The sequence below is a fragment of the Daldinia caldariorum genome (assembly GCF_022478825.1).
Source record: "Daldinia caldariorum strain CBS 122874 unplaced genomic scaffold F4812scaffold_8, whole genome shotgun sequence".
Lineage (NCBI taxonomy): Eukaryota > Fungi > Ascomycota > Sordariomycetes > Xylariales > Hypoxylaceae > Daldinia > Daldinia caldariorum.
In genome coordinates this window covers 27,253-51,685 of record NW_025953044.1, presented here as the reverse complement: position 1 = coordinate 51,685, position 24,433 = coordinate 27,253, and the positions used below count along the sequence as shown (strand labels likewise).

Here is a 24,433-nt window from a genome sequence, read left to right as displayed (position 1 = left end):
AACTTCACAAGACTTATTCAATTCGTCATTCTTAAAACACTACCTAATGCCGGTCAACATTCAGGACATACCTAGGTGTCAGGAGTCTCACTTGGGACTCCTTAGAACAAAGGAGTTATTCTGTATATAGCTTTAGCTTCAAAGTAACTGTAGTTAGAGTTCCTTGCGGAACAACGAAGTTGTTTGACCTACCTCATGCTCTGCGACGTGACACTAGGTTTGCATTGCGTAGGATTGCAAACATCGCTCAATACTCGATATGTAAGCATTGGTAAATGGCAGCTATTCATTTCTATGAAAAACCAAGAGCCGAAAATTCACACGAGCTGCTTAGAAAGAAATAACAGGGGGGGCATAAGTACGAAACCTTTATTTTGCGGACTTCGGACAACACTAGCTTAACTCCTGTCCATCGCCAACGTCGTTTACCTACGCATTTCACACCTAGGCATCTCGGCGGCGCTATAACGACGGAGAACTCATGGACCAATATCCGAGCTGCAGATTGAGAGGAAGTGATGAAGAGGGGCAAAATGGATACCTAGGTAGATATATAAATGGTATGAGATTCGTCTTGGAATGTTCTCATTCACCACATCGATTAGCTATATATTAAAATCAAGTATCAAAATACCCGAGTAATTCCATCTCTCGTCTTTAAACCTCTAGCCCAAGTCAAAAATATCCAACAGAGTAATCATGGCTCAATTTCCAATTCCCGAATCTCTCCAGAAGAGCCTCGGCAGCACCAGAGTCGACTATGTCAGACTAGGCTCCTCAGGCCTTCGCGTATCCTCGCCAATCCTAGGTGCTATGTCCCTGGGAACGAGCCAATGGATGCCGTGGGTATTGGACGAAGAGAAATCACTCGAAATTCTCAAGGCCGCTTACGATAGGGGCATTAATACGTGGGATACGGCCAACGCCTACTCCAACGGTTTGAGCGAAGAGGTTATCGGAAAAGCGCTCAAGAAATACTCCATCCCGCGCGAGAAGGTCGTTATTTTGACAAAGTGCTACCTGCACGTCGGAGAAGAGGTCGGCATATTTACTCCTTTCTTTTGGGATGCGCATGGCAAGAGCAAGGACTATGTTAACCAAGGAGGCAAGTGACCGAACCGGGGCTGGAAAATACGAGCATCAAGCTAACGGAGAGCATAATAGGTCTTTCTCGCGCCGCCATCTTCAACGCCGTCGAGGCCTCTCTCAAGCGTTTGGGTACTAGCTATATTGATCTGTACCAAATTCACCGATTCGACCCAACCACGCCCATCGAGGAAACCATGAAAGCGCTTCACGACCTCGTACAGTCGGGCAAGGTGAGGTATATCGGCGCCAGTTCGATGTGGGCGACGCAGTTCGCGCGCATGCAAGCCGTCGCGGAGCGTAACGGATGGACCAAGTTTATCAGCATGCAGAACTATTATAACTTGTGCTATCGGGAGGAAGAGCGCGAGATGAACCGCTTCTGCAGAGACACGGGGGTCGGCATAATACCGTACTCTCCCAACTTTGGCGGCAAGCTAGCCCGGCCGCTGGGACAGAACGATTCGGCCCGCGCCAAGATGGGCAACTTCATCGGCCAGGATCTGCGACCGGACGAGGAGGAAGTCATCCGCCGCGTGGAGAAGCTCGCTAACGAGAAGGGGTGGAAGATGAGCAACGTCAACCTCGCGTGGCATAATACCAAGGGTACCGTGCCGATCGTTGGGTTTAACTCGATCGCTAGGATCGACGAAGCTTGCGATTCGAGAGGAAAGACGCTGACAGCCGAAGAGCTCAAGTTTCTCGAGGAGCCTTATGTCCCTAAGCCAGTCTTTGGCTTTTCGATTAAAGCTTATTTTCCGCTTTTACGGGATTGGGGGTGGGACGGCGGGCACTCTAATGCATCTAGACTTCAATAAACACCTCTCAATAACTGTTTTCAAACGGGACCCATCTTGCCTAATAGGGACCCAGCTTGAAGCTATCCCTGAACCGATCCGCCCCGGATAACAGACTTGGATCCGGCCCCGGTGAATACCTAAGATATTAAAATAGATTTCCTATTCGTACCATGTATCTCCCCCACCATCTCAATTTACTACTAGCAAACACTTGTGCTATTGGATCAAATTCTCGTCACCTACAAGCCATTTTCAATAGCATCAACCGCCAAATCTCTTGCGATTTAATTCAAATCATTTAACCACCACCGTGGCAAGATCTATCGCGTTGCATCAAATGTAGTTGATGCATGCATATGTAAAAGATCCCACGGTCGCATGCGCAAGTTCAACTTTAGCTCATTACCTTACGGATAGTTCGCGATCTATTCTTAACTAATAACGGAGATTACTACGGAGTTACCATTTTGTGCATAATAGGCCGCCCCAGCCGTGCTGCCGTGCTGCTCGCTTATCTCCGTTCCTTCGTTACCGTATGTAGGCTGGGAATTAAGCGAATGCGAAGTATCTGGGGAATGATTTATCGATAAGATTAGCCAATCGGGAAAGCTATTCTTTATTCCCCTGGCCGAGGCTTCGGGACAATTAAAAAAGCCACTAGAATTTTATTGGTTTATAGCGGTTTTGAGGGCTGAATTAGGTAGTTTGCAGCTTACCTGGTACAAAGGTGCACGAAATTGACATGTACCCTTGAAATTCGTTGTCATGAATCATGATTCGACTTGGAGCCTCGGTATTTCTCTCCTGCATGTTAAAAAGAGCTGTTCTATTTCAAGATGGTGTCCACCTTAGGAGGTACATAGCAGAAATATACGCCCTTTTTAAAAAGTACCTTAGAAAAGAAAGAAAGCATGCTACATGTATCATACCCATAAAGCCACACCAATCACCTACATTAGGTGCTTATTTGAGGCCGTCTGATCGATTCATTCGCCCTTCCTCGTCAGTTGACGCCTTCCTTCTCCATCGTCATCAATAACAAGCCTCGCATTCGTTTATATCTCCAAGAACCATCCGTTCGTTCGTTGGTTCAAATCATTCACTCGCCTCGGCATCCTATGTACGTTCTCCACCTTGCCGCAATAAACAATCCGACGTATCATATGATCGACTCATATATATTTGAGCAATGTCGGCTCTCTTTATCGAATTTTAGAGGTTAAGATCCGCAGTCGCACATAATTACTACCTCGAAAGTAGCATCATGGCGATAGAAAAGGAGAACCACGACGAACGAAAGCGGCCAGCTTTTGGAGGACACCAAAGCGAAGATGCCGACTTCGAACTTGCCGTGCAAGGGATGTTGGAAGCCAACTTTGAAGATTGGCCAAACGAGGCGGGTGTAAGTTTTTTTTGTTTGTTTGTTTCTTTTTAAGCATCCCCCCTATATTAATACAATGCTAATACACCACAAGATGGAAGGCCTAAACGAAATACGTGGCCCTATAGAACTTCCCGTCAAAGGGTCCATCCCAGCTTGGGCCGCTGGAACGCTATATCGCACCGGCCCCGGACAATATGTCATCGAAGGTACTCCCAAAGGCACGTTTCGTACCACACACTGGTTTGACGGCCTAGGACATTCGCACAGATTCAACATTATCGCCAATTCAGAAAATGGGGATAATCCCGTAAAAGTAGAATATACGTCCCGACGCCAAAGCCAGGCTTTATACGATGCTATCAAGAGAGACGGAAAACGACCCGATATAGGATTCGGGCAAAAGATGGATCCATGCATCGGCCTATTTGGCAAGATTATGAGCGTCTGGAAAGGATCTCCAAAGAGAGATAATCCCGAATTTGATAACGTGTCCGTCGCTATTCAACCAACCGTACCCGGATTGCCTTCGAAAGCTAAGGCTACGGTCGCTACGGTCGAGTCCGGCCACCGGAAAGGCATAAAGAACCTATGGTTAACTACGGATCACGGACATATGAAAGAGATAGACCAAACTACCCTGGAACCGATAGGTATAGCTAGACAAGAAGCGTTGAACCCGCTACTCAGAGGCCCCTTAAGCTGTGCTCACGCCCAGAGAGACCCGGAAACGGGCGATTACTATAATTACAACCTTCAGCCGGGATACAAGTCGGTATATCGTGTTTTTCGAGCGGCTACATCAACAGGAGCGACCGAAATATTAGCTACCATATCCGCCCCCGATATAAAACCGGCTTATATCCACTCCTTCTTCTTCACGCCGTCTTTCGTGATATTATGCATTCCTTCGTCGCACCTTGGAATGATGGGACTGAGCGTTCCTTGGAAACGTAATATGGTGGAGGCTATGGAAACCTTTGACGAATCGAAATTATGCAAGTGGTTTGTTATCGATCGTCTCGAAAACCGTGGCGTCGTCGCTACGTTCGATAGCCCGGCGGCTTTTTACTTTCACAGCGTAAACTCCTTTGAAGAGCGGGACGAAAAGACGGGAGATCTCAACGTCTACTGCGACGTTATGCAGTATCCTAACCTCGACGTGATTCGAGCTTACGAATTAGACGTCATGCTGCAGAGAAACGGGGCCGCTAAGAATTTCTGGGGTAACGAAGAGCGCAATCGAAGCTCGCACGTTCGACTGACTCGTTGGAAGCTTAGGATTCCCGAATCATACTTAAATGGCGGGGATACACCAGCGCCTCGACGGAACGCGGAGAAGATATTCGAAATCAAGGCACCTCACGCTGGCGAGCTACCAACGATTAACCCGGCATACGCAACTAAAAAGCACCGCTACGTCTATAGCGTAGCCAACCGCGGCTATAGTACCATGTTCGACACCATCGTGAAGACGGACGTTTCGACTCTCGGCGCGACATTTTGGGATAACCCAAAAGGACACACGCCGGGAGAACCTATATTCGTGCCGCGTCCTAAGTCGCCCGTAGCACAAGACTTGGACGAAGATGATGGAGTGCTTTTGAGCGTCGTACTCGATGGAACGGGTAAAACGAGTTACCTATTATGCCTAGATGCGAAGACTCTTAAGGAGGTGGGACGTGCGGAATGCGATTTCGCCATAGGATTCGGATTCCACGGAATTCATTGGCCTTCGGCGTTTTCTGTAACATCTCAGCTGTAGCCCAACCTAAAAGCATATCGCCTAAACCATCGGTGATTATACTTAGGAATAACGACAGGCGAATGCGAACGAATTACGATACTTGCACATAGAGCTTAGGTAGTTAACGATTAATTTATAGAATTCATGCTTTTCTCGCGACTCTTGAGCAAGTCTTTCTTTGAAACTTGGCTCAGGAGACATAGAAAAAAGGGGGGGATATCGAAAGTACATGTCATGGGCTACGCAAATATCAAATAAACAAGAGGTCATCATAATCCCAACCGATCTCATACAGCCGAATGCTCCTCGTGATGCGAAACTCCATCGTGCGGGCCATCTTCGACAAACTTCTCCCCCACCACTTTGCCGGGAGCGTCCACATCGGTGGTGATAGCGTTGGCGCCTTGCCGTTGAGCGAATGTACTGCTCGGAGTCCACGCGGCACTCTTGCGCGCGCTGCTAACCTCGCTATACAGCTCGTCGACCTCCTCGAGCGACCATCCCTTGGTTTCGTATATGAAAAAGTACACGAAGGCGATGCAGATGAAGCAAGCGCCAAACCAAACGAAGAAGATTTTCGACTGGAGATTGGCGTAACCTTCGCCATAGTTGACGAGGTAAGGAGTAGCGTAAGCGATGGCCCAGTTCAGAAGCCACTATTTATAAAAGATAATCAGCGCGGTGTTCTCGAATAGAAGGTTGGCTATAAAGGGAGGGGATCGACTTACGTTAGTGGCGGTGGTCATACTCAAGCACTTGGCTCGGGCTTTTAAGGGGAAGATTTCTCCCGTAACGACCCACGCGAGAGGGCCCCAAGTGCTGGCGAAGAAGAAAATGTAGATACAGATGAAGGCGATACCAGCTTTTTGTGCCGCGACGTTGTGAACTACGGTATTACCAGCGGCATCTTGGCCTGTCGTCAAGGTACCGAGCATGGCCACGAGGAACTGACTGACGCACACTGCAGGAGGTTAGCAACATGTTTTTCGTATTTTTCACGTCTCCTCTTTTTCTAAAAATGAAAAAAAAGGGGAAAAATCAAAATCAAAATAAAAAAGTAGGCCACTTACTTCCGACGGCGCCCCATAAGAGAAGCGGGCGACGACCAAACTTGTCTACAGCCCATAAACCAGGAATGGTCGAACCCACGTTGATGCAAGAGGTGATGACCTGAATAACGAAGGGGTCCTGAATACCCGAGTTCTTGAAGTAGTTCACGCCGTAGTAGAAGATAAAGTTGACACCTTATTAACAAAAGTCAGCGGACTAGAATATTTTACAGGAAAAATAGGGGGGAAAAGAATACCTGATAGCTGCTGAAGTCCTTGCAACGCCATACCGGTGAGAAGACGCTTCAGCAGAGGCGCGCGGAAGCAGTCGAGGTAACTAGCTTTTCCGATGCTCATCTCGTAATCGTGGTTCGCCTTGATCTCGCGCAGCTCCTCCTGGATAGCTTCGTGGTTGCGATCGATCCTTCGGAGTTGTCCGAGAGAGGCCGCCGCCTTCTCGTGCTGCCCCTTCTTGACCAAAAATCGAGGAGTTTCCGGTAGGACAAGCATTCCCGTGATGAGGATGATTGCCCAGGCAAATTGCACGGCGACGGGGATACGGTACGAGCCGGTATCCTGACGATATTGCGTGGCATAGTCTACACACGCAGCGAGGAGCAGACCGATCGTGATAGCCCATTGGTAAGCGCCCACGATGGCACCTCGAATCCAACGCGGCGCCGTCTCGCTCTGGTATAAAGGAACTACGCTACGAGTAAGCTTAGAAGGAAAGTATCTGGGATTTACGAATACGTACTCAAAGCAGAGATCAGACCGACGCCAAAGCCGGCGAAGAATCGACCAGCTAAGAACAGGGGCAGGGCCGTAGCGGCCGTTTGCAAAATGACACCGAAAATAAATACCCACGAAGAGGCGATAAGAGAGAGTCGACGGCCTATCGAATCGGCAAGTAACGGAGATCCGAGGGCACCGAAGAAAGTACCCGCCGAGAGAATCGATACGATGGCGGAGGATTGGGAAGGAGAAATGTCTAGATGGCCTTTGGTGTTGACATAACCGGTCGAGAAGAGGGTCTGGAAGTATTCCATAGCGAGGATACCGCTGATGGTTCCGGTGTCATAGCTGGTAAGGAGAGTTAGCGCAAAGAATAACGACATGTTTCCTTTTTCTTTCTTTTTAGACGTACCCGAATAAGATACCGCCAAATGCCACGAACAGGCCGATGACAATAGCAGGCCATGCCTTGCCGGCTTCATGCTCGGGCTTCTTCACAGCGAAGCGACCCATGGTAAGTTATTAATGCGCCGTATAATTTTATGAATCGGCGAATACACGCAGTCGCGCTACTTGAAGGACCATATATTGGTGTCGCGCGTAGAAGTGAGGGATGTATGTATGTATGGACGGATGGATGTATGGATGGGGATTTTAATTAATGCTGGGGATTCATGAATAAGATTTAATATAAATAAGGCAGATAGATGCCTTATATAATATATCTTTGGTACCTCTGTGCCTTGATGTTGGGATTCCAAACAAAACCAGATGCGGTATAGACGCGATGCTCGGTTCTGTGGTAACCAGGGGGCGATGACTTCACACTAAGGGACTAAAGGTAGAAAAAAAATGGGGTGGAGAGGGAGTCACGAGGGATTCCTATTTGAAAAAAATAACACGAGGATACCGGGATGGGTAAGTGGATTTGAGCCGCCGTGGAAGTCGAGGCCTTCGGCTGCAGGTATTTGTACATTCGCGAATGTACACTCGTAGATTTTTAGCTAGTTACATGGATTTAGGTTAGGTAGCTACCCCTATAAATGCTATTTATCTTTATACGATTTGAAAACATCACGTACCTTAGCATCGCATACATATTTCGATGATATTGGTGTTGAGCGTTCAAGTTACGACGGCGGAAAGGAGAGATGGTATCTACAGCAAGTACCAGAACTCGCTCCCCTGAAATCGTCATCAATCATTCTCTCTACTTTCCGGAATGGAAACCCTGCCAAGATTGTACTTCGCAAAGTCCATGTACCACGTTCCCCGGCCGGTCCGATTGTAACGCAGCAAGATGTAGGTTCGATATTCTCGAAAGTCCCGCGGATATGGAATCCATCACCTCGCCAAGCTTACCAGCTCACCAGCTCACCCCAACATCTGGTACTCACACCACAAATCCTTCATTTTGCGGGACCAGCTACATCAAACAAGGAAAGGCTAAGGCATTTTTTCTAGCTCGTTCCGCAGCCTGTCCTTGTGGGACAACGCGTGGTTGGGAAGCATTAAATAAGTGATATGGAAGTATTACTTAAAGGGGACAAACACAAACGCTAGAAGCTCGGAGCGACGCGGAGCTGAGAGGTAGCTAGCTACTGGATAGCGTGACTTAGTCAGGGGCTTTTTGAGATTTCATCTCGCTCTTGTGATAATTGTCCTACGATGAACGTTGGAAGCACGTACATAGTAGTTTCGAAGAGAGAAAGCCGTGCCACTCGAGCAGAGGTAATCCTGGAACAAATCTATATGCTGTATTACGCGCACAGCAGCAAGCAAGCAGATCAACGGCATTACCCATGACGCCCAGACGGGATGGAGTGCGGTAACAGAATTTCATCGCATTAGCGCGCTTGGTCACGTCTTGTCGTCGCAGTAGCAATACCCAAAGGAGGATGTAAGCCCAAGCTGCAAGCAAGATCGAAAGTAGCCTCCGGATTTTGGGGGGGTCATACTTGGAAACTTGACCTTGTATCAAGAATGCCGTCGAAAAGAAAATCCAACGCAGGAATTCCACGACCTAAACTAGTTTGGTCGTACCATGGGGATTCTGTCGTTGCTTTGCGTGGGGAGACAATGTGGGCGAATGTGGGCATACGTGGGGGAGACGGAGGCGCCCTAAAAGAGACCAAGAAAAAAAAAGGATTAAAAAATCACTCTAGCCTCACAAGCTCGAGTCGGCCCATTTTCCCCATTTCTCCACGCTCCCCGGGGATTTTCGCCATAATTATCAAATGCGGGCATTTCGGCCGATGACACGGCGGCCAAGGTTCGTTTTGAGGGATAGGTAATCATTATGACTTATAATTGACGCTCGATAGAATAATTATCAATTCGAGATATCGCTTGTAAATGCTTGTGAATCTTACCGTGCTTTGGCTTTGGATTTTGAGCTCTGTAGCTCTGGATAATAACCTGCGCGTGATAACTGACCGCCAGCGAAACGTCATTACCAGTAAGAAAGTCTCGAACAGTAAGCAAAGGTATTTGGGATGCATATGTCCTCTTCGAAAATATACGAAGATTGCCTAACTATGACGCATAAAGGGGATGATCGATGATCGATGTGACGATGCTTAGCTGAAGCCGGCTTGACTGCTTAATTGTGGGTACGACGTTCTGGACTTCGCATTGCGCCTTTTCAAACTGGTGACGATGGTAACAAGTAAAGAGGAGAAAGCTGCGTTGACCCCAATCTGGACTGCAATGAATGATGGAGTTCTATGGGGATTATGGGGAGATTCTTAGGGGGTTAGATTAGCTGAACTACACCGTAGGCGGTAAAGTTAGTACTAAACAAGTGAAATAAGTGAAATTGTAATATTTCCTATATCCACACATCGGTCCGATACTATTCAGGTTCCAGTACTAAGCGTCGAGCGGTCAGGATTGTTATCGGTCCTTCTCTGTTAGTAAATTTTTTTCTCTTTTTTTAATATCCGCATTAGCTTGGAAATCTTTATATGTCACGCTACCTAAGGTAACGGCTGTACGGACGGATGGATCAATTTTTCGTAGTATTTCGTCCCCCCACGGGGTTTTTTACTTAGGTGGGAGAATGTGGGAGGACCACAAGTGTGGAAAAACAGAAGATGGGGGAGTTGATAAATTGTGGTGCTTATCAAATCTCCAGCTTATCATATTTTCAAGTCACGTGTTAGCGTGTCAGCATGTACCTAATTTCCCTATGTCCCTATATAAAAGGTTTAGTGGTCAGCTACCAGCTACAAAAGTTGTTTCGAGTACCTAATTTAACAAAGCATGGTCGCCAAATGCAAGACGGTAAAAAAATATCACCACTCTCGCTATCGGATAGAGTCTATTTCTTGTAGCTCCAATTGAAACAATGCATCCCCTCCATTTCCTTGTGTTTAATTGAGTAAATTGGCATGCTTCTTGTAATTAGATACTTGTGTGCTTGTGAACATTACAAATTAGGTTTGAAAAAAAGCCTTTGGAGAAATAAACTTTGCTATGGCTTGGCACTACATAGTACACCAGAGCGCGAAACGGTACCTAGAGATTTCCAAACAGTTGGCTCCACTAGGTAATGCCTGGACCCCGAAAAGTTAGGTAAGCCCGGACCGAAACCTCAACTTGTCATCATCTCCGTCGCGTGCCAAAGATCTCTCCAAAAATGGAACATTGAGCTATCATCAATGGTATAACCATGACTAACAAAGCAATTGCCTCCAAGGATGGCAATGGTGAAAAGTTGCACCCCAATAAAATTCCAAAGCAGGGTTCCGCAGTTCATGGCGCATCCCTACTTATCATTCTCCAGATCGCGTCGCGCGCCGTCACTTTTGTCGCCAATCAGCTGCTACTCCGTTTCCTCACTGCTCAACTGCTAGGAGTCTCGACTCAGCTCGAAGTTTACTACATATCCGTACTATTCTTCGCCCGCGAGAGCTTGCGCGTAGCTATCCAGCGACAAGAGAGCCCCTCGTCCGCTTCTAATTCCACTTCTGATTCTACCGACAACCACTCCCGAGCCGAAAATGTGAGAGACAGCCAATCTGTCGTGAACATTGCCCACATATCCCTTCTGTTGGGATTGGGAGCTTCCGCAGGGCTTGGATGGGCCTATCTAAGCTATGTCGACGTAGCTACCGCTTCTACACCATATCTTGATGTCTCTCTTCGCATATACGCCGTCGCCGCTATCGTAGAACTACTTTCCGAGCCCGCCTTCGTCATACTACAATATCGATTGCGATTTGGGCCTCGCGCCGCGGCCGAGTCTGTCGCTACGTTTCTACGATGTCTAATAACATTTGGCGCGGCCAATTGGGCTTGGAAGAAGGGTTTGGAAATTGGCGTTTTGCCTTTTGCTCTGGGACAATTGGCTTACGGCACGGGTCTTCTCGCCGTCTACGCTTGGTATGGCGCACGATTAGCATCGGATGAAGGATTCTCTGTCTTCCTGAGGCAAAATACTCCTTCGAAACAAGAGACGGACGCGAAATCCAAGACCACACGAGCCCCTGACGCCAATTACGTCTTGGGATATTTTTATAGGCCAACCCTACAGCTTGCCTATAGTTTGACAGCTCAATCTTTTGTCAAACACATCCTAACTCAAGGCGACACCTTTCTAGTTTCTATCCTGTCCGACCCGAGATCCCAGGGCGTTTATGCTCTCGCCAATAATTACGGGAGCCTATTAGCGCGTCTGGTCTTCCAACCTATCGAAGAGAGCAGTCGAAATTATTTTAGCAAATTACTCTCATCCGCCAAGAGCTCCCCCGAAGAGCAAGCCATCGCTAAGGCGCGCTCGGATCTTGAAGCCCTACTGAAGTTTTACGTCCTCCTAAGCATCGTGGTCGTCACCGTGGGTCCTTATGCTGCGCCTCTGCTGGTTCAAATCGTTGCCGGAACTAAATGGTCGGCTAGCGGAGCCGGGGCCGTATTGGCTCGATATTGCTTATACATCCCGCTCTTGGCTATCAACGGCGTCGCGGAAGCGTTCGTATCGTCGGTCGCTACGGAATCCGAGGTACACCGCCAGAGTTCGTGGATGGTTGCTTTTAGCCTAGCATTTGGCATCGCCGGCTTCGTCTCGCTGCGAGTTTTGGACCTGGGTGCTGTCGGCCTCGTGTACGCGAACAGCATCAACATGCTATGTCGTATCGTCTGGAGCGGGAGCTTTATCTCGCGATATTTCAGAGCCAACGGAGTAGACTTTAGCTGGAGTAGTGTCCTTCCAAGCGGCCTGGCTTTCCTAGTTGTTGCTACAGCGGCGTTCTGGGCTTCCCTGATGAGAGCTGGGATTTCTGTCGGGAGCACATCACCGCACGTATTTACAGATCTCGTTACCGTCGCAACTAGAGCTGTACCATTCGTAATTATCATGTAAGCCCCCTGACTAACCCTCTATCTTTCTATGCGTATACATATGAATTCTAACTGTTAATCTAGCGCTTACACCGAACGCAAGTATCTGTTAGACTCCTATCATTCTATTCGCGGCCGTGGTAGAGTCTCAAGGTAACGTGTAAAATCCACGGATAGCCCAATTTCATAGAAAGTAATGCTCCTAAGCCCTCATACTACTTAATCGAATGTGATTTTTGTTCCTTTCTTCGTCATGTCCACATCTTTAAAGAAAGCGCCGAAAGTGCTGTGGGTCTTCTTCTTGACGACCGTGCCAAACTTCAAGAGTTCTTCAGGTACCGGCTGTCCAGCGGCCTTGAGAATATTGATAAGTCTGGGAGAAGCATTAGTAGAAGACCTGACGCGATAATTAATAATAAACTTACTCTCCAGAATGAGCCTTGTCGTGTTCCGTGAAGAGAGTGATGGCTTGTCCAGTCTTACCAGCTCGTCCGGTACGTCCGATGCGGTGAACGTAGTCTTCGATGGTAAGGGGGAACTAAGTCCAAGAAGTCAGTATCAGAAGCATGTAAAAATAAGCAATAAAAATAGAGAGAATCAAACTCGAACGTACCGTAACATTGATCACCAACTTCACTTCGGGAATATCCAAACCGCGAGCAGCAACATCAGTGGCCACGAGAACGGGAGTTTGCCCCGACTTGAAAGCCTCGAGACTTCGCGTCCTCTGCTCCTGCTTGAGATCGCCGTGAATGGCCACAACCTTGATACCACGCTGCGATAGGAATCCCTCGACGCGAGTGGCCTCTTTCTTGTAGAGACAGAAGACCAAAACTCTCTCGTTTCTGGGTTGCGCCTTGAGCAGTTGTAACAGCCTGGTTTCTTTGCTACGAGGATCTACAACTTCCACGCGCTGCTCGATTCTCGTGTTCGCTTGCAAGTCGCCGCTCTCGTTTCCGCCTATTTGAATCTTCACAGGCGATACCATAAAGGTTGACGCGAGAGACTGCACGCTCTGGGGCCACGTTGCTGTAAACATGAGAGTTTGACGGTCTTCTTTCCTGGGCGTGCACCCAATAATCCGCTTGATATCGTCCTCGAATCCCTTGTCCAGCATGCGATCGGCTTCGTCTAGCACCACAAATTTGGCTCCATCAAGCTTAGCAGAGCCCTCTTCTAAAAAGTCCTTTAATCGACCAGGCGTCGCAACCACAATATCCGCCTTTCGCAAAAGCACTCTCTGATTATCCTTGGAAGCGCCACCGTAAATACACACGGTATTTAAGCCTACCAAGCTGCCGAGTTTCGCTAGCTGTTCGTTGGTTTGCATCGCCAACTCGCGCGTGGGAGATACCACGACCGCGCGTATCTTATTGTTTCCTTTGGCCTTGGGCATTCCCAACACAGCAGAGACGAGCGGGAGACCAAAAGCAATAGTCTTTCCGGACCCCGTCTCTGCTACACCGACGATATCGCGACCCGAGAGCCCGAAAGGCCAAGAGGCCGCTTGGATAGGCGTCGGAGCTTTGAAAGAAGCAAAGGGATTCTTGGCGATCAGACCTGACGAGGGTAAATGAGAGAATTCGATGATGGGTCGGAAAGGTTTATCAGAAAGCGGATCTGTGATGGTGATCTCATGCTTGCTAAGGAAGGCGGCGATATCAGACTCTGGTACAGCGGAGAGAGCTGCCGTCTGCTCGTAACCTTGCGAAGAATTGGACGCGGGAGCTGCCTCGGAGGTCTTATTCGAAGTACTCTCAACTTGTCCATTGGAATTGCTATCAAGGGTACCGTTCGTCTCGGTATCTTCGGTCTTTCGCTTCTTCTTTTTATCCTTTTTATCCTTCTTCTCTTTCTTAGATTTGCGCTCGACATCTACCTCGTCGCCATTGTCATTTTGCTCAGGGGCGGCATCCTCGGTGGCTCCGTTGGCTTCATTGCTTGCATCGACCTCGTCGTTGCTCTTCTCAGCCTTTCTCTTTTCCTTCTTTTCCTTCTTCTTATCTTTCTTATCCTTCTTTGTCTTTTTTTCGCCGTCAACATCTGGGGCAATTGCTTCTACAGCCGAGTCTACCGGAGTCGGCGCCGTCGAATCAACATCTTGGGACTTTTCTTTGCGCTCTTTCTTGTCCTTCTTGTCCTTTTTGGACTTCTTGCGCGGGAGAGTGGCCGCCTCTACCTCGGCATCTTCGAGACGGTGCTTCGACATTACAGCTGGCTTTGCAGTTGAATTGACTTTATTCAATCGTAGGGAAAAGCCGGTGAGATGCGACACCAAAAAGTAAATTTGGCGTTGAAAAGACTTGAGCACAAGAACTTTGAGGACATCAAGGTAGCTAACCAGAAAAAAGAAAAAAAATCATTCGAGGACCCTGAATCAGATAAGATAAGACATTAGATAACGATCGATAATGCAGACAGTGCCACTATCATAGTGGCGCTTATAGCTTGGCATATGTGGAGAGCTGAGTAATTAGAAAAAAGTCAATTTGACGATAATAACTCAACGTTCATGGGTTGATTGAGCGGGAGACACGGGTATGACTTCATTTTAATAGTATAAAATCTAAGAATGCTCGAAATATTAATACTTACGTACCTAGGTATTCATAATTATTTAAATAATTAGATTTAATTGGGCAGTGTATTGTTTCTCGCAATCGAATACATAGGTGAGCTTCGACGCTCATCGCCGCTCTAGTAGATACCTTAGGTATTTATGAACTTGAATTGAGAATACTAAAGGAAAAGGTATCCATGCGACAGCGTGACCATTAGGTACACTTCAGGCAGCTACAAAGCGGCTTCACGATTTTATTTGGTGAGGACTATTGTACATCTCTTAATGAGTGCTCAAACAACCCAAGTTCGATAACTCAATTACTGACGAGATTCACGTCCATCGCATTGAACTCCAAACCTGGCTAAACTTAACCGTAACATCAAATATACCCCTTCCACACCCCTCTCACAGCAGAAACACGCGGCGATCTGTTGTTGCTGGTATTATCACGAGGCAATATCCATACCGGTATCCCCGCATGAACTGCTTATCAAAACCACGATTTTTCATTCCCCTCCGATCTTAACTCCGTATCCCATGCAAGTAACGAATGGTTTCTTTAAAAAAATCGATGCGTTCATACTTAAGCAGTTGCCGCCGCAGCTTCGTTAACGCTGGGCATCTTTGCCTCGGTACCAGCTAGATTTGTCGGCTTGGCATGGGGATTCTTGCTGTAGTAGTTGGAGATGGCGGATTTGATAGCATCCTCGGCGAGCATGGAGCAGTGCACTGTTAAGCATTAGTATCAGATGCAATTTATGAGGGGCAAAAATAAGATAAAATAAATATAAAGAGAGAGAGAGAAACTTACGTTTGACAGGTGGTAAGCAAAGTTCTTGGGCGATCTCGGTATTCTTGATACGACCTGCCTCCTCAAGCGTCATACCTCTTACCAATTCCGTCAGGTAGCTGGAACTGGCGATAGCGCTGCCACAACCAAAAGTCTTAAACTTGACGTCGGAGATGGTGTTGCTCTTAGGGTCGACACGAATCTGCAGCTTCATGACGTCGCCGCACGCCGGGGCGCCAACTAGACCGGTACCAACATCGGCATCCGTCTTAAGCATCGACCCTACATTGCGCGGTCGGCTATAGTGATCCAAAACCTTTTCGTGATAGGATCGGCGCGCGATGTTGGCGGCTGGGTTAAGAGTTTGGCGGGTGGCGACGCGAGGTGCAGCCGATGCGACTACTCGTCGAGCAGAGGTTGCTAACGCTCGCGAGAACATTTTGATATACGAAAAGTTGAGATGTGAAGCTTTAAGGTAAGTTGAGATATCGTTGGCGATAGAGTTTCGCGTGTGTGGTTGATGAATTTGTTGAGCAAGCGATGGCGATGCTTACGTTACGTTACGGATGAGATGGAATAAAGAAAGCAAAGATGTGGAAATTTCTAGGTTGGGTATTTTAATGATTCGGAGATGATGAGGTAAAACCTAGGGCCTCTCCAAAAAAAAAGTGAAGGCGGTCTTTGTCGGCGATCTCGGTATTAGGATGGGGCTGGGCTCTGTGGCGAATCAAGTCGCTCCAAATTGGCGATGAAATCATAAACCTCGGAGATCCTATACGCACTGTAACGAGGGGTCAGTGGTAGCGTTATGCACTATAAAACTTGACAGTGCAAATTCGGGCGCTCGTGGGCTTTATTGGTGAGGTTTCTCCACTTCTTTTACTTATCAGATCCGCGCTTGCATCTAGCGCTTACAGGGCCCGAGGCCGATAATCTCGACCGAACTTTCTAGGCTGTCTGCTGGCAACTGCTGGCGTACCTACCTGATTTACATAGGGAATCTAGGTACCTAACCGGCCTAAGTACGGGCGGTACCTACTCGTTGCGTACCTAGCTGGATACGTACCTAATTAGGTATTTATGCACTATATTATGTACCTTATTGTAGGGTTTTAAGTAGCACTTGTACTTCCGTAAAGCCTGGGGCAATCTCACCTTCCGTCGCATAAGTGTTGTAGGTACCTCTTATACCCCTCCATTCACAAACTTTAGCCCCGCCCGAAGCTTCTTGTCTAGAGGTAGCTTTGCTTCACGCTTCACGTTTGTGAACTTGGTCGCAAATTAAAACATCGTTTGTGGCTTCATAGGCAGCACTCACTTTATTTTTTTATCGCCTCATCCCTGCCACATTTCCAATCATCCCATTCCTCTCTACCTCTTCTCTAACTTGGTAACTTGGTCATTTCTATCCTCACCAAGATGGCGTGTCCCCATCTTGATTCAATCTGTAAGTCCAGGCAGGGACTGTTTATATCTAGTGCTCACACATAGCTTACGTTCTTCTGTCATCTCGCAGCTTTACACCCTCCAACGCCAGCTCAGTCGGTCTATCGAGAAGACTGTACCCAATGTTTCGACTCCATCGTAAGTCTTTTATTTTATTTTATTTTTTATTCATTTTTTTTTATCTTTTTTTCCGAAGACCATACCGCAATCCCGATCCCACAGCCTCGCCCTCGGAGCGTTTGCTTACAAGTTTAGGATGAGCCACAAGGCCTCGATGTCTGTCTTCAGTGCTTCAACGGAGGATGCTTAGGCGTTAGGGCACATTCCCAACTCCATCACGTCACTCGTAGCCACCCGCTAGCTCTCAATATCCGACGAACTCGAAAGCGAGTAGTAAAGGACGAGCCTCCCCTGAAAATTACCAAGTTAGCCATCGCGGCCGAGACCGAAGCCGACCGTTACGATATTACCACCGCTGTTAAGTGTCACGAATGCGTCGTCGAGCTCGACAAAACTAGTCCAAAACTCGCACCTATCGTCGACGGAATCCTCAAGGCGAATACCTTCTCGAGACAAGAAGAGGTCAAGGCTTGGGAGCAAGAGCTTACATCTTGCGAACACATCCTCCTCTTGCAGCAGCAAGAGAGCCGAAAGCTTCAGAGCGACCTCGGTCACTGTTCCAAGTGCGATTTAAAGGAGAATCTATGGCTATGCTTGGAGTGCGGTAACTTGGGCTGCGGCCGTGCTCAGTTTGGTGGAGTCGGAGGAAACTCTCACGGATTGGCACACGCTACGGAATCGAAGCACGCTGTCGCTGTTAAATTAGGATCCATCAGTCCGGAAGGCACAGCAGACGTTTACTGCTACCAATGCGACGAAGAGCGCGTAGATAGCGACCTCGCAACCCATCTAGCGCATTGGGGCATCATCCTATCCGACCAAGTCAAGACGGAGAAGAGCTTGACGGAGATGCAAATCGAGCAGAACCTGCGCTGGGAGTTTTCCATGACTACCGAAGATGGAAAAGAACTGAAGCCCCTATTCGGACCCGGTCTCACAGGACTAAAGAATCTAGGTAACAGCTGCTACCTCGCAAGCATACTCCAGTGTCTATTCGACCTGCCCGCGTTTCAAGAGCGGTACAACATTCCCGAAGCCGACCTTCCCATCGTACAGGACCCGGCTCAGGATCTCGAGACGCAGCTTCGGAAGCTAGGGGACGGATTATTATCGGGTCGCTATTCGAAGCCGGACACCGACGTCATCGCGTCCGAGAACTCCCCCGAGATTCCGCACCAGAAAGGACTGGCGCCTAGCATGCTGAAGCATCTCATCGGCCGGGGACACGCCGAGTTCTCTACGATGCGCCAACAGGACGCTTTCGAGCTCTTACAGCATCTAGTCAAGCTTATCACCAGATCCCAGCACCCAGCGCCTCTGAAGGATCCTACCCAGCCCTTCCGATTCGTCCTTGAGCAGCGGCTCCAGTGCCTAAAGTGCAAGAAGGTCCGGTATAGCAGCAACGAGCAGGATGGTATCTTTATCGACGTGCCCCTGGAGAAGCTGCCGGCCGTACAAGGCGAAGGCGATCGCTATAAGCCGGTTACGCTTAAGCAGTGTCTCGATAACTTCACCGGTACGGAGCTGGTGGAGTTGACATGCGCTTCGTGCGGGAGCAAGGACGGATTTACCAAGAGATCCTTATTCAAGACCTTCCCGACCACGCTCGTGGTTAACGCCCGGAAGATGACGATAGAGAACTGGGTGCCTCGAAAGGTTGACGTGCCGGTGATTGTGGAGGACGAGCCGTTCCTCCTGGACAAGTATCTTTCTTCCGGACTTCAGCCTTCCGAAGAACCTCTGCCCGAAGAGGAAGCGTCCGCGGCCCCGGCTTTTATACCTAACGAAGCGGCGCTCGAAGGACTTATGGCGATGGGATTCCCTCGCAACCGCTGCGAGAAGGCGCTACACGCGACGGGCAACTCGGATGCTAACGCGGCGATGGAGTGGCTATTCGGACACATGGAAGACTCCGACATCGACGAGCCTCTAGTTCTCGCGCCGGCGGGAGCGGGATCGGGTGGTAGCGCCGCCGCGGATCCCGAGAAGATCGAGATGCTGGGATCTATGGGATTCGGTGCGCCTCAAGCTCGCAAAGCGCTAAAGGAGACGAACGGCGACGTAGAACGGGCGGTGGAATGGTTGTTTAGCCATCCTGACGACCAGGGTGATTTTGGCGAAGAAGCTGAATCGTCGCCGAAAGAGACCGCTCCAGCAGGGAGCTCGGATCTGCCAGCAAAGTTTCAACTGCAGAGCATCGTGTGTCACAAGGGAACCAGTATTCATACGGGGTAAGCCTTTTTCTTTTCTTTTCTTTTTCTTTTTTTTCTTACTGGGAACAACGATAGAGCTAACCAAATAGACATTACGTGGCATTCATCCGCAAGCTACTTGATACTACAACGCCAAAGTGGGTGCTTTTCAACGACGAGAAGGTGGTGGAGGCAGGGGATATCGAAGAGATGAAGAAGACGGCATACGTATATTTTTTTAACCGTGTAAAATGAAGATGAGCATTTGGAGCAACCGGGAGAATGGTGTTGATACATGATATACATACATTGGTCATTCGTGACTTAGATCCGAGAAAGACACTTCCGGCAGAGGCATAGATAGTTGAGGGCTACCTGGCGGTTGAGCTGCCTTCGATAGAGCTGCTGATTCGGGAATCGTTTAATAGATTCTGTACCAGCTATCAGCGTTTTGTGCGTCTATGAGGACTTTGCCCGCGCTTACCTGTGCGTAAATAAATATTGTAAGCTTCTATCGTGAATGGATCCAATGCTTCATAGAAACTCGGTCGATGACTGCAGCATTATTACTAAAAATAAAATATTCTCGACGAGACACTCTATCAATAGCCAAGTTGAGACTATAAACTAAATGCATAACGTATAAACATTACTCGTAGCCAGAAAGAAAACCCATAACGCCATGTCACTTCGTCCCTTTACCAATCCCAATAGTACAATAACATTAGATGCGAAATGAAGCTAGCCGATGCGTTACGTTCATTCTCCCAACCGATAGCTCACCAACGTTTCGACGCGGTGGCTCGTGGTGCTGAATCCTCGCAGCTGCACCCTCTCCCCGTTGACGATCTCCTTGGCGTCGCTGTCTCCCCATTCTACGGGCACGTCGCTATCCGCATCGGCGTAGACCAGAACGTTGAATGTGCAATCGCCGGCCAGCTGGGGCAGGAAGGTGACGGAGGCGGTGATCTGGCGGAAGAGGGCGGCAATCTCGGCTTGGATCTCGACCTCGGTCTTGGAGGGATCGGGGAGGGCCGTGTTGGAGGCGGAGGCTGAGGCGGAGGCGGGAGCGTCGTTCTCCTGGTTCGTGGTGGTCGTGGTGGTGGTCGTCGTCTTGGATTTCTTGGATTTCCCCGCGTTGAAGATGTGCACGTCGAACTGCCACCGCTCCACGTGCTCGCCCGTGTCCTTGTCGGTGATGACGATCACCAGCTTGCTGATCTTGCCGCGCTGCATCCACTTGTCGAGCTGCGACATGATCTTCTTGATGTACGCCTTGACCTGGTCGTCGGCGGATACCAGCATGTTCAACCCATATTTTTTGACGCTGCTCTGGTTAGTTTATGGGGGGAGTGAGTGTGTACGAAGTAGGCGATAGATAGATAGATAGATAGATAGGGTCGGGTTAGGGACTCGTACGCTGTGAAATCTTCGGCAGGGTAGACGCCTCTCTGGAATCTGAAAAAAAAATTAGTGAGAGCATAGGATCGCATGGAAATAGTTGATACGTACAAGATCGTATGGATAGAATATTGAAACTGAAAGATTGATTTGTTAGCTCAGCCGGGCGCGGTTTGAGGAAAAGCCACCTACAAATTCGGCAACAAGTTTGGCGCTTCCTTTGAGGGCCAATTTATGAACCTTGGATTTGTCCTTGTCTTTTTCTGTTCCGCTCGGCGCCATCTTGATTGATTCTCTTGTGTGCGATGTTATGGATCTTAAACTTGGGACGCAAAGTCGTTGTGGTTTGTTTACTTGGGATTATTTGGCGGGGTGACAGGGTGATGGAATTGAAAACCAACCTATTGTTAGATAATCTCATAGTAGCTAGGAAGATTCTAATCTAAGCACAACGATAAGATATTTATTTATCGGGTAGCATTACCAAATTTCCTATCTCCTCTTATCCGCATATAGGAAAGGGCATCACATGGTATCCCTAGGGTTGTTTCAATTTAATACGCCGCGTCCCCAACGCATCCTCTGTTATATCCCCCTTTTCATGAGTGTAAATATAAAAATTATGTAGCTAGTGTCGCACCGATCAGGGCTTTCTAACGATATAATTTCCATTAGATGTAGGCTCCCATGTAATGGGGCAACTTATACATCATGGTGGAATCGTCACGCAAGCCTATACTTCCCAAGTTAAGTCCACTCACCCCTATTTAACTCCTATTCGACCCAGCGTGTCCAACAAGTCAAATCAAGTCAAATAACCGTATATACTTCGAAATACTAAAAAGTAAAGTATTCCATCATTGTATTCGATTCTTAATTATCTGTTAGAGGTGTCGTCGACCTTTGGGGTAATACGGGGATGCCCACAGACTGGTTACCACGCCAGAGCGAGGTCCCAATACGTGGTATCTGCAGTTGGAGATAGCCTCGTCTACCATTATCCACCTATTTACGCCCACCAGGCCATTTTTTGCGGGGGTGTTAACTTACGCTATTACACCACCTGTGGCACATTTTGACTCTAACGCCTCTAAGGTCAAAATATTTGAAATATTGCCAGTTCGTGGACGGAGGGATCTAACGGATATAGTTTAAAAAAAAGAGACCAAGAAAAAATACCATCAATGCAGTTGAATTAATTGGTATAATACACATAACTACTTGGCTAAAAACCTTTGAAACGCTTCCTGCTCAATCACAACATTACCCACGGCGCGCAGCCTCTTGCGACCTTCCTTCTGCTTCTCCAACAGCTTCCTGCGACGGCTTATATCGCTAGCGTGCAGCTTGGCGAGCACGTCCTTACGGAACGGCTTCAGCGTCTCTCTCGCGATGATCTTCTTTCCCACCGCCGCCTGTATCACGACCTCGAACATCTGCCGCTGAACGTGCTCCTTGAACTTGGTCACCCACTGCCTTCCTAGCCGCTCCACTTGAGATAGATGCACCACCCGCGAGATGGCGTCCACCGGCTGCTTGTTGACCAAGAGCTGCAGCTTCACGAGCTTGCTCTCGCGCCACCCGGCGTCCTCGTAGTCCAGCGTCGCGTATCCTTTTGTAGCGCCCTTGAGCTTGCCGAACAGGTCGTCTACGAGCTGTGCCGTGGGGATGCGGTACTTGAGGATGACCTGCATGCCGTGGAAGAACTCGATGCTCTCCTGCTCGCCGCGGTTGGCTTCGCACAGCTCGATAGCGCGACCTAGGAACTCTTCCGGCACCGTCAACGTAGCTAGCACGTAAGGCTCGTAATAGGTGGCGCCTCGGGTGCGCGAGTCATCTTGATCAGGAAAGTCTGTTGGGCTCTGCAGGACCGACTCGGTTCCGTCGCGCCACCTAACTTTTGTCTGGACGGCGGGTTCCGTGATGATGATGCTCGCGCCGTGCTCTTGACGAAGTCTGTCCTGGAAAACGGAGCAGTGCAAGCTACCGAGGAAGCCTATGCGCCAACCCGCTCCTAACGCCTCGGAGTGGTCTTTAAACAAGGTAACGCTACGATCGTTCAGCACGAGCTGGTTGATGCTGTCCGAGAGGCGGCTATAATCGGCGGGATCCGTGGGGAAAGCAGCGACGAAAACCATCGGTTTAGGCTCTTCAAAGCCAGGATAAGGCTCGACAATATCCTCGGAGCCCACGGTGGTGAAGGTATCCCCAATCTTCGCATCCTGGATCTTCTTCATACCGGGATTAAAGAACACGTAACCAACCTGGCCTGCGCGCAGGACCGTCTGGGGAACTTGAGTGGGATATCGAATACCGACCTCGCCGATGGTGTATCTATTTCCCGTCGCGAAGCTCACGATGCTGTCTCCCGCCCTCGCGGTTCCGTCAAAGAGCCTGACCAAACATATAACTCCCCGGAAGCTGTCGTACCACGAGTCCACGAGCAGCATCCTCAAAGGCTTAGACTCGTCGCCGGTGGGCGCTGGGATATTTTCAACTACGGCCGGTAAGATATCTTTGACGTTGAGACCGGTCTTTGCGCTCACTCCTATAGCCTTGCTAGAATCGAGCTCGAAAGTAGACTCTAGCTGCTCTAAGACTCTCGGCACGTCGGCTGCCGTCATATCGATTTTATTGATGACCGGTAAAATCTTGAGTCCTTCCGCAAAGGCGAGGTAAAAGTTGGCAACCGTCTGGGCTTGCACTCCCTGGCTCGCGTCGACAAGCAAGATAGCGCCTCCGCAGCTCGCGTACGACCTCGTAACCTCGGCGCGGAAGTCCACGTGACCGGGCGTGTCGACGAGATGCAGCAGATAGTCGACACCATTATGGTTATAGATCATGGTACAAGTTTGAGCTTTGACGGTGATACCCCTCTCGCGCTCGACTTCTAGAGTATCGAGAATCTGGCGATTGGTATTGGAAGACGATATGGTGCCGGTGATCTCGAGTAGACGGTCCGACAGGGTGGATTTCCCGTGATCGATATGAGCGACGATACAAAAGTTACGAAAGCGTTCTATGGGGATAGCCGCGATGCGACGCTCTAGATCACTAGCTACTACGGCCTTCGTGCTGCTATATCGCCGCGGGACGTTTAGTATCCAGGATCGAGCGGTTGTCCCCGGCAGGGCTCCGGCCCTCCGCGCGAATTGAGAAGAGGGCCATCTTGGCTTGAAGGTGCCGATACTACTATATGTCGTCGTACGGAACGAAGATGAGCGGAGACATGATCGCATGAGACCTAGTTCCGATGGAAGCTTGAATCTACCACCCATCCATACGAATTGTGCAGTCCTGATGCTGTCGGTTTTGAGTCAAGAACATTCTGAAGCTATCCCCGACCGGTCGGCACGCGATAAAAATTCCCCAAGGGAAGTCGAACGATAGGTGTTATCGATAAGCCTTTATCTTATCGTTAAGGGAGGCGTCCAAAAAGGAGAGTTGGGAGGTACCTATTGTAGTTGCGAAAGGCCACCACTTACACCAACGCATATCTACCTGTATTTCCAATCCGTTTTGAGGATGCAAGATACAGATATTATATTGCCGGTTTCGCATCAATCAGGTCTTGGATGTAATTATGTGAATGCAAAGGTAAATACGTAGATGGCGGTGCAGTTAATATATTTTGATATACTTACCTACCTGGTACACTCAACCACCAAAATGCTAACCATTCCATTGTTTTGAACAATGAGGATTCCACAGCAACGTCGCATTGCAGCCAAAGAACATATCGACCTATGCATCAAGTATTATTACAAACTAGTAGCTGCTCAG

The 24,433-nt window shown here is 48.7% G+C and overlaps 9 protein-coding genes across 9 annotated transcripts; 4 read left to right on the top strand and 5 right to left on the bottom strand.

Annotated features, from left to right (window-relative positions):
• Positions 1-699: 699 nt before the first annotated feature.
• On the top strand, positions 700-1,968 carry F4812DRAFT_471154 (Aldo/keto reductase; the record flags this gene model as incomplete). The annotated part of the gene is made up of 2 exons (XM_047939059.1): positions 700-1,092; positions 1,146-1,968. 2 exons carry the CDS (start codon positions 700-702, stop codon positions 1,902-1,904), a joined length of 1,152 nt encoding a protein of 383 aa, XP_047790075.1. The 3' UTR covers positions 1,905-1,968.
• Positions 1,969-2,658: 690 nt separating this feature from the next.
• F4812DRAFT_427481 (torulene oxygenase) lies at positions 2,659-5,127 on the top strand. Its single transcript, XM_047934104.1, has 2 exons — positions 2,659-3,288; positions 3,362-5,127. The coding sequence occupies exons 1-2, from the start codon at positions 3,151-3,153 to the stop codon at positions 5,030-5,032; spliced, it is 1,809 nt and encodes a 602-aa protein (XP_047790074.1). The 5' UTR covers positions 2,659-3,150; the 3' UTR covers positions 5,033-5,127.
• Positions 5,128-5,166: 39 nt separating this feature from the next.
• On the bottom strand, positions 5,167-7,591 carry F4812DRAFT_374972 (hexose transporter). The gene is made up of 6 exons (XM_047931981.1): positions 7,211-7,591; positions 6,821-7,146; positions 6,321-6,767; positions 6,085-6,258; positions 5,743-5,975; positions 5,167-5,670 (listed from the first exon to the last, which is right to left on the bottom strand). The coding sequence occupies exons 1-6, from the start codon at positions 7,309-7,311 to the stop codon at positions 5,302-5,304; spliced, it is 1,650 nt and encodes a 549-aa protein (XP_047790073.1). The 5' UTR covers positions 7,312-7,591; the 3' UTR covers positions 5,167-5,301.
• Positions 7,592-9,770: 2,179 nt separating this feature from the next.
• Positions 9,771-12,572, top strand: F4812DRAFT_427477 (Rft-1-domain-containing protein). The gene is made up of 2 exons (XM_047934103.1): positions 9,771-12,156; positions 12,223-12,572. Exons 1-2 carry the CDS (start codon positions 10,472-10,474, stop codon positions 12,293-12,295), a joined length of 1,758 nt encoding a protein of 585 aa, XP_047790072.1. The 5' UTR covers positions 9,771-10,471; the 3' UTR covers positions 12,296-12,572.
• F4812DRAFT_374965 (DEAD-domain-containing protein) lies at positions 12,257-14,598 on the bottom strand. The gene is made up of 3 exons (XM_047931980.1): positions 12,752-14,598; positions 12,564-12,676; positions 12,257-12,511 (listed from the first exon to the last, which is right to left on the bottom strand). The coding sequence occupies exons 1-3, from the start codon at positions 14,345-14,347 to the stop codon at positions 12,358-12,360; spliced, it is 1,863 nt and encodes a 620-aa protein (XP_047790071.1). The 5' UTR covers positions 14,348-14,598; the 3' UTR covers positions 12,257-12,357.
• A 147-nt stretch (positions 14,599-14,745) lies between these two features.
• Positions 14,746-16,130, bottom strand: F4812DRAFT_427475 (FeS cluster assembly scaffold IscU). Its single transcript, XM_047934102.1, has 2 exons — positions 15,513-16,130; positions 14,746-15,430 (listed from the first exon to the last, which is right to left on the bottom strand). The coding sequence occupies exons 1-2, from the start codon at positions 15,928-15,930 to the stop codon at positions 15,285-15,287; spliced, it is 564 nt and encodes a 187-aa protein (XP_047790070.1). The 5' UTR covers positions 15,931-16,130; the 3' UTR covers positions 14,746-15,284.
• Positions 16,131-16,607: 477 nt separating this feature from the next.
• On the top strand, positions 16,608-19,739 carry F4812DRAFT_374906 (ubiquitinyl hydrolase). Its single transcript, XM_047931979.1, has 4 exons — positions 16,608-16,938; positions 17,008-17,075; positions 17,193-19,288; positions 19,360-19,739. Exons 1-4 carry the CDS (start codon positions 16,911-16,913, stop codon positions 19,502-19,504), a joined length of 2,337 nt encoding a protein of 778 aa, XP_047790069.1. The 5' UTR covers positions 16,608-16,910; the 3' UTR covers positions 19,505-19,739.
• F4812DRAFT_427471 (DNA-binding protein) lies at positions 19,652-21,054 on the bottom strand. The gene is made up of 5 exons (XM_047934101.1): positions 20,843-21,054; positions 20,762-20,787; positions 20,669-20,707; positions 19,734-20,576; positions 19,652-19,680 (listed from the first exon to the last, which is right to left on the bottom strand). Exons 1-4 carry the CDS (start codon positions 20,930-20,932, stop codon positions 20,009-20,011), a joined length of 723 nt encoding a protein of 240 aa, XP_047790068.1. The 5' UTR covers positions 20,933-21,054; the 3' UTR covers positions 19,652-19,680; positions 19,734-20,008.
• A 518-nt stretch (positions 21,055-21,572) lies between these two features.
• On the bottom strand, positions 21,573-24,253 carry F4812DRAFT_374847 (GTP-binding protein lepa). The gene has a single exon (XM_047931978.1). The coding sequence runs from the start codon at positions 23,926-23,928 to the stop codon at positions 21,868-21,870; it is 2,061 nt and encodes a 686-aa protein (XP_047790067.1). The 5' UTR covers positions 23,929-24,253; the 3' UTR covers positions 21,573-21,867.
• Between the last annotated feature and the right edge of the window lie 180 nt (positions 24,254-24,433).